Below are 12,637 nucleotides of genomic sequence, written 5' to 3' on the forward strand. Positions count from 1 at the left end.
ATAAAACAGCTGATCTGTATCGAAAAGGCATTTTGCTCAATCTGATTTCACTGCGAGAAACAAATGACTTTAAAAGAAACACAAAAGAAACTGAATGTTGGATCTCGGATGCATTACATCATTGCACAATTCCCTGAAGTGTCCGTTTTCCGGGGGGATGGGGGAGAGTGTTGGCCATCCGACTGTTGCTACAGGATGTGTGCTGCATGCCGTTCCAAGGGAAGTTGGAAACGCTACTTCGCTTCTAATTGTGCAAATGACTTCGGTGGGAATTCTGTCCCCGATTTCTGCAGATGCAGAATGCAGGATGCACATGGGCTCGGTTTGTGTATTGCCAAGCAGAACGGCCTGACTACAAAGGTGCTGTTTGGTACCCAGACCTTTATTTCAGACCTTGGTCTCTGTCCACCGCAGATGACCAGGGTTAGTGGTGGGAGTTATGACCCTTTCTTCTTCTGTTCCTGTGCTCACCTGGTGAGGAAGGAAAAGGGGAGGTTTTTCTCTCTGTAGTACACCGGGGTGTTCAACATTACAAACACACTTGCCAGATGGAAACTTCCGACTAAAAGCTAGATGGGGTGGTTTGAAGCTGACCAGGAAGGTGACCAAACTTTTTCTTTCTTTTTACCTTTTCAAAGAGGAAAGTGTCATGGTTGGGAAGGGGAAGAACTGAATAACACTTGGTGAAAGACAGTTGGGGAACCATTGAGCTGGAGGAAATTGTTGCTCCACTGACTTTGCAGGGACAGATGTGCTGTGTAGTTGGTGAAGATTAACCTACAAAACTCTTGGGAAACTCACTGATGTTTCACCCACAACACCCCGAAACAGAAAACAAGACCTGGAGCACCATGAGAATACTGAGGTCTGCTGGATAGGACTGAGGAGATCGCGTCATTGCCTGTCACCCTGTGGGAACTGTGTTTACTTTGTGGCCCTTATTTTGATAGCGGCTGTGTGTGTATCATAGGCTTTTTGAAGCATCCTTTTCACTTCAGCTTGTTGAAAATGACAGGGGATTCCTTTCAATTGGGGGTGGAGAGATCTACATCCCTTTTCTAAGTCAAGTTTTGAAATTTTCATGATGGTTTATTGAAAATTGAAACATTTGATCTGTTTATGTGTGTAAGAAATGTTTATACAGCTTGTACATGCAGCTGTAGGATGGGAGTAGCACTGAGAGTCCCATACTGTTCCACATGAAGATGTTTTGATACATCTGGGAGAATGTAAGCAAGTAGGTCAGTGGAGTATGACTTCATGATTTGGAGCAGAGGCAGAATTTGGGGGAGTAGCGGCAGGACTTTGCTGGAGGAAAAGCAACAAATGGAAAATCTGAATGATGACTTAGGCTAAAAATATCAATGGTAAAAGCTGAGCTAAATTAAATGTATGCATATGACCCAATAAAGACATCTGATGCTTGTCTTTACCTTGGGAGAAACAGCCTGTGCGTGTATGTCGGTATTTTGCCTCCTGTATGAGTTCCAGGGAAAGACTAACACGCGAGGGGATATCAGTAAACTTTCCCCTCGGATTGTTTCAGTTCTAATTGCTAATATAATAGCAAGAGTGATAACTAATTGTATACGTATTTCTGTAAATACTCGATATTCTGTTGTGCTTGGCATAAGCGTGTAATTTGCTGGCAGTAAGACCAGACCTTTTGATTAGCTGACAGATCACACGTAATGTAGAAAGCTGCTGCTGTTTTGCATCCTCTTAAGCCACATCCATCTTAGTTCATCTGAAAACATCCCCGTTCAACAAAGCAGAGTTCCCAGGTCAGAGAATTTTTTATTCTCTGTTAGTCATATGCCAATGCAACATAATAAAGTGTCTTTTAAAGAGAGAAGTTGAAGTTGTTCCTGCTTCTGAGTGATCCACATGGAGCTGTTAGTACATGCTGGTGGCGTACCTTCTGCTTAAAGATCCTGAATTGAGGTTAGCAGTGAATAGACCAGAAAAATATGAATGATATCAAATATGCTAGGATGGCATGGCTCATACAGAAAGGAAGAAAGCAAGTAAAAATATGTGATTGATGCATGTTGAGTTTCCAGTTATTCTCTGAATGGAGCACTTTTTTCTAACCACATCACACGAGTTTTGACAGTAGCTCGGGTTATGGTCTCAATTTTGCATGGGGAATATTTTGTTTGCACAACTACCAGAAGCTTCTTTCTTCTCAAGGGAGGATGGAACTGAAAAGAGAGCCTGAACTCCATTTCCATCAGTGTTTAAAATACAGCTACGCATGGCACAGAGATTCTGCACCAAGTGGTGTTTCAGCAGAAGTCAGTCGGGCTTTTTGTCTTTTTTGATCCTGCGTGCTCAGCAGCTAGTACCAAGAGGTTGGAGCTGCTGGCAAGGGGAGGCATTAGTGCTCGTTATGGGGGGAAAAGCAGACAGCAAGAAGTGGAAAATACAGGATGAGCATTGGGAAAAATGCCATCAGTAGGGTCTGGTGGGTGCTCAGACTGAAACATTGCCCTGGAGGGTGCAGGATGGTGTGGCAGAAGGGCCCAGGCAGCAAAGGCAAGTCTCTCTTCCTTCTCTGAAACCTCAGCTGAGGACAGCTGAGCTCCAGTGCTCGCTGCAATGCTTTAGTCATCTTAGTTTTAGCAACCGTAGATAAATCCCTACAAAAGCGACACAGTATCGTCCCTTCTCAGAGGATTTACTGGGCACTGCCTTCAGGAGCCACTTCTTGGTCTCTGTGATACTGGGGACTTGGCTCGAAAGTGGCTGAGGAGAAGAAGACCTCGTAGGAGTTGGGTTGAGAGCAAAGGTTGGTTCTGGGTTTGTTTTTCAGGTTGGCTAGTGGGAGGTGGTGATGGCTCTTGGCCTGTCCCATCGGGACTGACAAGTATCAGTGGGAACACCCGTGGGTGCTGCAGGCTGTTTTCATCCCCACAATAACTCGGGTTGCCGGGGGGCTCTGACCTTGATGGTGTAACCCATATAGCATTGGGGGAATATCATCCAAAGGGAAAGTCGGTGGCCTTCTCTGCACAGTCACAGTGAAGAGGAGCCAGACAAGAGCAAGGGTTAAAGCTCTCAGTGAGATGGCACGGGAGCCCACCCAGGGAGATGGATCTGCACGTCTCTTCTCACACAGAGCATGCCTCAGTGTGTGTGTGTACATCACTAAAATTCATGGCTGCCTAATTTCCCGTCTTCAAAATATCAAGCAATTTCTAGTGCCAAGGAACCTAATCACCTATTTATTAAAATGAGACAGACAATAAGTTTGTGTGGGGAAACGTGAAGGCAGTCCGCATTGATCATGCTGATTTAGGACTGTACTGCCTTCGCAGTTTTTCCAGAGATAAATTCCTTGCGGCTAATTGCATTATAAATTCCGTTAAACCATTTTCATAAGGTATTTCCCTAAGATATAAGCCCTCCATCAAAACAACAAAAAGAGCAAAGGAACAGTTGTGGGTTTTTTTCCTAATTAAATGTTATATGAAAGTAAGACGAGAAAAAAATTATGTGATTTGTGTTAATTAAATGCTAAGTCTTCTGTCAGGGGCTGGTTTTAAACACTGGGGGGACTTGTTGAAACTCATACAGATTTTTCCAATTGAAAAACGTAGAGTCCTGAGGGTTTTGCCCTCAGATCAAGATGGTCCTGAGCCAATGCAGGTCAGGATTTCAATGCCACCAAATTTCAGAGGCTGTACTCCTGGCATGCCTTGAATCTGAACTGTGCTGAAAGGTGACACAGACACGTTCAGGATGCTGGGCTGCCATCAGGAGCACTTGGGGAGCGCAGCAGTGGGGATCAGCCTATTCCTCCTGCTGGGGCAGCCCATGGCCATGGGGTTATGCTGCCTGTAGTGGGCATCCTGAGCTAGAGATACTGATAGGAAATTGCATTTGCTGCATACAGCAGGGATGAACACCTGTGTTTGTTTGCCGGAGAGCAGTTCCCCAAATACTCAGTGACAGTACCTGGCAAAGTGCGTTTTTAGCGGCGATCTCAATCATTTTTATCAAGCTGGGTCAGGAGACACTGAAGCACAGAGAAGTTAATTGAATTTCCCAAGGAAGCATAGAAAGCAGCGGAGAACTGAACCTGACTTCCTTGTTTGCCAGCCTCCAGCACAAAGCAGCAGACTGTTGCCTGCACCATTTTAATATTTCTTCGGGTGACTGTGAGCAAAGCATGACATTTCTCTTCTTCCTTTCTTATTGAAGGGTACAAATTCTCGTTCCTTGGAATTATTTGTCATTTTGAGCATGCCTGTACAAATTCTCTCTTCAGCTCCTACAAGCGATGTGCTGTGAACTCATTTTAGAGAGTCCAGGCAGGGAAAGATCTAAGTCAGACCAGGAGGAGGCTGGGTCTCCTCCTGTTTTCATGTACAAAGTGTTTCACATAATGCCCAGTTCCAAATAAAAGAGTAATTCAGCAATTGGGAGATTTCTTTTCCAGGGTATTTTGCCACAGGAAAGCCTCTCCTCCTAACATCTTTATGAAACCAGGAGGCACAGCTACTAGGGTAGCTGTAGCCATGAGTCTGCTTTTGGACTAGAAGAAAGTATCTTCTTTTCTTCCTCCTCCTCTCCCCCTCCCCATGCAGTAAAGTTATTCAATTACATAGAAATTGGGACATAAATGTATTGCCTGTGGCCTTGTCTTGGAGCCTTGTGGTAGCTCTGGTCACTGAAGTGGTCATGGCCCTGCCCCGGGCTCCCCTAACTGCAGCCCGCCAACAGCCAGGCACCTGCTGAGGGCTGATCACCCCCTGCCACCACGACATGGGGATAGGGGCTCCCCAAAAAGGCAATTTTTTTCTACAAGTGCCCTCACGCAGGAGGGAGGCCTCTCCCCCTCTTGCTGACGGAGCCCTGATGCCTGAAGTTTAGGTGGCTGGAGTCAGACGGGTTGGCCGTCACCCTGTGTGATGTGCTTGAGGCTGTGGGAAGCCATTCTGTGAGCTACCAAAAGGAGTAAAGCTCACGGGGCTGGGTGTTTCTTGGGTTTGAGCATTAGTTAATTAATTAATTCTCATGTTGCCCTGAGCTGGGTTGGGTGAGAGCCCTTTGCCTCAATGGCGCTGAGGTGAAGTGGTTTCTGCAGAAGCACCAGGAGGCGGCAGAACAGCCATTAGGCCCAGGCCTCATGAGACTTCTCCATCTCTCTGCTCCAGACCGGGGAGACGCTCAACCCCTCCTTAAATGTGCTGTGCCCTGATCACGAGGATGCTGTAGCAAACAAACCTTGTGTTGACCCTCAGATCCAAGGAGTGAGTTCCCTACCATACAGCATGACAAACGTTAAAGGTGCACGGAGGAGCGTTGTAGGCCGGAGACGCGTATAAGAAATTGAAGCCAGGGGTTAGTTGAAGAAAAAAAAAAAAAGCTATTAGAAATGTTCCCCACCCAAATTTGTAGAAACCAGATGACTATAAAGATGAAAAAGAAAACTTTGTAAAATTATTGCATCTTCCAAAACATAATTTTATCCTTGTGCGTAGGTAACAGCTGGCATAGGAATGGTTTTTAATCTGGGGGAGGGGGACCTCTGGTTGCTGGTGGGAAAAGTAATAGTAATTTGTGCAAAAAAATGAAGAAGGGGGGAAGAGGGGAGGGAGAAAAGCCCCATTTTTAATTTTTTATGGTAAAAGGGGCATTTGTGGTTCTCATTTTTATGTTGCTGTTGACAACAATTGTTACGTGGTTGTTAAATTTTTTTAAGTTATTTTAGTTTTTTCCAAAAGTGACCATGATTTGTTACTTATACTGTAGCTTACAGAAGTGACACACTTAATATCGGGGGGTCCAAACCTGGATATCTACCAATGGAGATGGAGATCAGGTAAATGCACACCTGCTCTTCCAAAGAGAAAAAGCTGCCTTTTGGCAACTGCTTTGCGAGGGAGCCGCAGGCTGTACCACCAGCGTTTTGGAAGGGATTAGATCGAGCGCTACCATTAACAGCTCTGTGTAGGCCCAGCATGGCTTTGTGCGACATTGACGTTCAGACACGCCATCTGCCAGGAGACTCCGGGTCTCTGGAGAAGGCTCTGGCTTCTGGCCCTAGCAGTAGCTGAGCACAGGTCCCCGTGAGGAGACCTGGCAGGAGCTGTGGTCCCCGCAGACTGGCCCCCGAGCTAGCACCAAGTACCGGCTCACTCTCCCAGCCGGAGGGAAGGCGGTGGTGGCTGCAGCGGGGACCCTGCTGGAGAAGGCAGCTGAGAGGGAGGTGTCTGCAGGTAGAAACGAGTAATGATGTCGTGTGTGACCTCTGCCATGCCTGTCATTGCCTCTTCTCTTTTACAGACACTTAACAAGAACAATCTGATACCAGATGACAGGACCAACTTCTACCCGTTGCAGCAAACCAACGTGTACACGACGACCTACTATCCCAGTACACTGAATAAATATGACTACAGGCCTGAGGCCTCCCCTGGAAGGACCTTTACCAACAGCTGATGATGGACAGAGCCTACAGGACAGGATCACTTCCTATATGAATTTTTTTTTAATTGATTTTGTGGACCAAATACTGGCCCAGCCTCTGTAAATATTGTACAGTAGGGTCTTTTTTTTTTTTTTTTTTTCCCATTTGGTTAATTGTATTTCTTGTAAACAGCACATCTCCCTACAAGGACAAAAATACATATGGACCGTTACGCAGAGCTTTTGCGGCTATTTGGTTGGAGATGGCTCTTACTACTGCGACTGTTCATGGCTGGAAGGTCGGCGTTGCTGTCCAAGGCCGACGATGCCGAGGAGCTGGCTGTGTGCCGTGCTCAATGGCCGCCCCGCGGCAGTGCAAGAGGTGGTGGCCTCCTGGGGCAGGGGTGTCTGTCCGGTGAGGAGCATCCTTCCTGAGACAGGGTAGCAATGGTGCACTGGAAGACACGCGGCTCATGGAACAGGCCAAGCGGGACTCCATCGTGCCAACAACTTGAAGAACGTTTTCTTTCCCTTTTCCTTTTTTATTTTTGATTTTTTTATGATTATGAAAAAAAAAAAAAGTAACTTCCTAGGGCATTGTTCCCTGTATGTTCAACAGAATCTTTTCATACTACAGGAAATAATCTCTGCAGCCTTCTTTGGTAATATGCAATTCAGCTGATGAGAAACAACACACAAACAACGTGCATTACCCAAAGAAGCTTTCCAGAATGTTTCCAGTCTTAATTAAAAGGAAATTATACAGGCAGTGAGACACTGAGAAAAGTAAATGTTGGAATAACATCGGAGACATGAACTTAGAGTGCCTAACAAACAAAGATGTTTATATCACTGGAAAAAAATATGTGATGATTGCCGCACAAGAGCCATGGGCTTTTTTTCTTTCTTTCTTTTATGTTGTTTCTGAGACAGTGTTAACTCTTTTTGTTCTAGCTTTGATCCTGATTGTGTCTGCCAGGAAAGACAACTTTAGAGGCCACGCTCTTCTTGTGGGAAATCACCATGCTTTGGGCTAATTTTTACTCTTGTTTTGTTGTTGGTTTTTAGTTCATTTACTTTCAAAGAGCGAATAATTCCGACTTTGCAGGAGGAGGGTATTTTTGTAAGGAATGTTTCCATAGTCTGATGTGACCCAGAAAGTCTGCTGCACATTCTTATAGCGTCTTCCAGTCAGTACTCTATGAAATAGTAACACAGCTGAGTAATGTGCATTGTTTGCCAATATTTCCTTAATTTTTCTGAACAAAACCAACCCAACGAGTAAATGCTGCTGCAGCTATTGAAGTAAATTGGGGCGGTAGCATTATTAAACAGTATATCCAGCCTTGAAATGTAATTTTGTGTATGTGTGTGACTGTGTCTATAAGAACTGTATTAGTTTGATGCAGAAGCCGTGTTGTCTGCAGCCAGATGTTTGTCTGACATAATTGTTTGGCAAAAAGGAAACTTATTGCTGGTGCTTAATGTACAATTACATCAAATGTGTTAGCAACGTGAACAAGTCCACCACTGTTATCATTCAGTGTTTCTAAATATTTATAATGAACTCCTGATGCTAAGGATTTTAGAATGTCGCAATACCGAGCATGAGATAAAAGTACGCCCTGAAACACGCATGAGCTCCACGTGGTCCCGAGCTTGGATTTGTTGTCTGCATCTTACCCGACCGATCGCCATGCCCCCGCCTGGCCATCGGCTCGGCCGTGCTCCCAGCCGTTCTCTGTCTTTGCTTTATTTCAGGTTTTGCCATAAGCCAGCACTTCGGTAGTGTCTCAGTGCTGTTCCTGTGCAGTTGCTTGTTTGGAGGGCCGGCCTGGGCCACGTGCTCAGCTCTTCCACGTAGGGAGCCGGTAGGGAATGAGGAAAGGCTGTGTTGCTCGTGACAAGTATATTGCTTTTCCTGCGAGGAAAAGACAACGTGGCTTTGTAAGCCTTTGTTACGGTTGTGTGACCAGAAGGCAAAAATAAAGTAGCCTTCCATTTTTAAATTACTTTCTTCGACTTCAGTGTGCAGTGATTGAAGGCTGTAGGGATATTGGTAATAAAGTGGGGTCATTAGTACTGCCACAAGGATGCCTTAGGCTCAGTGGTGCCCGTCATTTCCAGCAGCTGTTCTTCTAATTTAGCAGCTCATCCTGCTTCTGCTCTGGTTTCACCAGGTGGAAGAGAGGGAACAAAGAAAGACAGAGGTGCCCTTAAAGCAGCACAGTCAGATTTGAAGCTGATGCAGCCTTGAAGCTTTGTCTTCAGTGACTGGGCAAGAGTGTCGAGGCAAGAGTGGCAGCAGGGAAGCAGACTGGCCAGCACAGTACCCCAGCACCAAAAGCAGCCTCCAGCTCCTGCAGGTGGGCTCTGGAAAAAAAAAAAAAAAAAAAAAAAAAATTTGAGGAGCAATGCCTTTGTTCCATGAAGAATTCATCCCAGTCTTGCTGGATTGCCTGATGCCCCCCGAAACACTGGGAATCCTGACTTGAAGCCATCCTAACAAGCACGTAGCCGAGGGGTTGAACGTGATTACGTAGACCAGCAGGCTGGGATTTCCCAGCTTTAATTTAGGGGAGTCAGAAGAAAACATGGGCTCCTGAGATCATGCTAGCTGTACTATCATAAAGCTAAAGCCACCTCCAAGCTGCCCTCTCAGCCAGTGCCTTGCACCAACCTAGATGATTCTGTGATTCTGCAGTCACCATGCGCGTGGCAGGATTGCAGCTGGAGTTTGGGGGATGTGAGCAGGTCAAATCTTGCTCTTTTTTTTTTTTTTTTTTCATTTTCTAATTTCACCCCCTTTTTTTCTTTGCTCCTTAAACATTTTTCCATTTTCGGCCTCGCAGAATAACATGATTTAAACTGATACTTTTTTCCAAAGAAAGTGCAATGTAGCAGCTGAAGTTATTTAAATGCTCAGCTCACCAAGATGGGTCATTACTGCCATTGTGCTCGGAAGGTGGCTGTTCCGTAGGCTATTGGAGGGCAGATGCTTTAGGGTGGTGCATGTGGTTATAGTCTCATCAAGACATTCCTTCTTACCAGCCATCCAAATGGATGCAGCCCTTGTCATGTAATTGGCAATCACAGTGAGGGTCTGTCGACTCCATTCGAGCAGAAAGTAGAATTCAGGAGAGAGTGAGAAAGAGAGAAATCAGAGCACTTATTACTCAATTAATGTTTGCGAGAGCGCAGTTCCTTAAGGACAGTGTTAATGGGATATGAGGGCTGCATTTTTATGAGCCTCTAATGCACGGCAGGTTAACGGCACCGTGCTCAGCGATGTTCCTGCAGTCCAGGTAATGCAGCAGTCTGATCATCAGGTCTGTAATGTCTCTAGCAGATTGAATTGCTCCTGGGTGCTGAACTTGCTAAGATTTCCTGTTCCTAAGTCCAGTTTGAAGTGCACTGGAAATGCATTTAGATCAGAAGCATTGCTTCCCAGAGGACTCAGCTTGCTGTAAAAGTAGCTTTTTTCTTCCACTTCTAAGAAAGAGAAGGGGGACCCTGGGCAGTCACAGAGTTGCTCTGGAGACACTGCCTCTGTGCAAACCCTTGGGCCAGGCATCAGGTATACAGTGAGAGAAACACGATGGAAATCTTATGGCCAAATGTTTCGCTGAAATATCTTTAACGGGGCCGTTCCTTTTCCCTTCTCCGTGCAAGTGGCCGTGTTCCTCCCTGCAGAAGGGGTGTGCATCCCGCTGTTATCCAGGCCATATCGTGTGTGGTCACGATCGGGCTTCACCAGCCCAGGCAGCCCTCACCCACCAGAAATAACTCGTGCAGCTCGCTCGGAGACAAACCAGCACAGGAGATGCTGCTGCCCTAGAGCTGCGATTGAGTTTTGAGCATGTGAGCCCTGGCTGCTCTTAAATACACGAGCTGTGCAGCTACCATAGGAGAAGAATGTGCAGTGTGTTACACCACTGTCCCTAATGCCTTACTTTCAGAAAAGAGAGAGCTTTCTCTGAAATCAGCAGAGAGTAGGAGCGGAGTCCACGTCTGATGCAGACAATTTGACGCCTCCAGTGTTAATCTGATGTTGAGCCCACCTGGAGAGGAAATTGCTGTCCGCCAAGATTGATTTATTCTTTGTACCAAATGTAGTGTGGGGAGAGTTTTATATATATATATATATAAAATATAAATGTAAAGTTTGTGTAACAACTTGCTCTTTTTTTGTAATAGTGTATACATCTATCGGTGGATAGATACAGTATATATTTATAATATATACACACTATATATATATATAGTATATATATATATATAGCAAAACGCCTGCAGAGGGAACTTAGACTAAGAAAGGCAGTGCTGGTATTCCAATTCCACAGGGACAAACCGAAGGAAAAAAATACATAAAAATCTACTGTCCTTTCCGTTAGGTTTAACAAGATACGCTTTTGAGGTAAATGAGATATAATTTTTTAATTGAAAAGAAAATTGATTTTTCTAGTTAGAAGTGCTGATTCTCCCCTAAATCATTCTGGTTCAGAATGCCTAAGTGAAAGATTCTTGCTACTGCTTATATTTTCTGAATAAGCCTCCTGGATCTCTCATGTGTATCACTCTGTTGTTTTTGTAATTATGAGTAGGGAGTAATTGTGCAAAGAAAATTAAAATAGCAAGTAGGAGTAACAAATATTGTACCATTAGAGTAAAACACATAACCTACTGGAACTGGAAAAAATGTCATCTTCCACGTTAAAGAAGTTAGCAATTACTTTCTGAGTTATTGATCAGCATTACAAGCCTTGCCTTATAGTGACACAAGGAGGTTTCAGTGCAGAGCTTATGGTTGAGAAAACCCTCAAAACCAATGGCTTTGGGTTTTCTGAGGGGTCCAAAAAAGACACGGCGTGCAGAGGCAGGAACCCAGTGCTTCCAGCGCTGCTGGCCATGGCTCCGCAGCCGTTCCTCACCCCGTTGCTCCCGTGAGCTGGCTGTGCTCACGGCACGGCGCCCCTTGGAGCCATCTGGCACAGCAGAGAAGCACCAGGAAGCTGGGTTTGGTGCTTTTTTTTCCTCAACGGGTCTTCTTAATGCCATTCAGAGCAAGGACCAGATTCATACAGGGGAGTCTTCCCTTTAAGCCTGTTGGGAGAAAACTTGAGAAGGCTTCAAGAGCAGGTTTGGGGTAGGTGAGCAAGCCCACAGGTTTTGATGCTGACTGATTGCCAGAGCCTTCAAATTGGACAAAAGAAAACTAAAATTAAAATTAATAATTAAAAAAACACCCTCTGAGCATGGAGGTCCTTGGGGGTTATTCAGCCTCAGCCGTTCTGCCCCAAAATTCCTTCTTTGGGCCATTTTTTTTTTCCTGTTCTGCCTCCAGCCTCAGCTGCAAATTCACCCCTGCTATTGGCGATGGGTCCGTGATAGGAGCGCGGTGTTTGGCTTTCTGGCATTCCCACCCGTGAGCCATTTTTAAACAAACCTGACAGCGCAAAGCATGAGCGGGTGCCGCGGAGTCAGGCAGAGGTCAGCGTGGCCGGGCCATCAGCAACTGCAGCGAAACGCTTTCGGTACCAACACGTCAAACACTGGAAGCCAGCCAGCTGCACCGCAGCGCGCTTTACACCCGCACTCAGCCCCTCAGATAACATCCGAGCGCGCGGGGCCCTGAAAGCGCCGCGGTGAACGGGGAGAGCTCCCACGGGGGGAGGATTTAGGGAGGACGCGGCGCGGGTGGCCCCGAAGGGATGGGGCTGAGCTCGCGGTCGGGGTGGGAGCGTGATGAGGTGGTGCTGGGCCTCGGGTGTAGGGGAAGCCGCTGTGGGAAGGCTTGTCCCAAAACAGCAAAACCTGGAGCGTGTGGCTGGACTCTGTTGTGAAGGCACATCACCCTTCCTATGCAATTGAACTCGATGGTACTTTAGTATAAAGGTGACCTAGACTGTAATCACTGCCTTTAGACACTGTGAATTTTTTTGGGGTACTCTGTATTTTTATATATTGTACAATGTAAAGAATAATTCAGAAATAAAACAGAACAACCTGCAGGCTTGTGAGTTATTTCCCCTCCGTCCCGGCGGGGCATTGGCAGTGCAGGTCCGGGTTGTGTTTGTCACGACTGAAGACCAAGAAGCCACCAAATTGTGTCACGGGAGATGCTAAATGCAGTTACCCAAGCCAGCTCCCCTCCAACACGAGGCTTACTGCAGCCCCACAGCCAGCTGTCGGTGCATCTCAAAGCTCCTATTGCCGCACA

General features: G+C 46.0%; 1 protein-coding gene across 6 annotated transcripts in view; it reads left to right on the forward strand.

The window, feature by feature from the left end:
* The window catches only part of SEMA5B (semaphorin 5B), a 261,113-nt gene extending 248,691 nt beyond the window's left edge, over positions 1 to 12,422 (forward strand). For 5 of the 6 annotated variants that reach the window (XM_082763900.1, XM_082763904.1, XM_082763901.1 and 2 more), the window contains one exon: positions 6,295 to 12,422. In XM_082763900.1, coding sequence (XP_082620026.1) covers positions 6,295 to 6,450 — 156 coding nt within the window. In that variant the 3' untranslated portion in view covers positions 6,451 to 12,422. Of the gene's footprint in view, positions 1 to 5,760; positions 5,831 to 6,294 lie in introns of all 6 variants that reach the window. The other variant, XM_082763905.1, reaches the window with a different exon arrangement.
* Positions 12,423 to 12,637: the final 215 nt, after the last annotated feature.

Source organism: Aythya marila (assembly GCF_965140915.1).
Source record: "Aythya marila genome assembly, chromosome: 6".
Lineage (NCBI taxonomy): Eukaryota > Metazoa > Chordata > Aves > Anseriformes > Anatidae > Aythya > Aythya marila.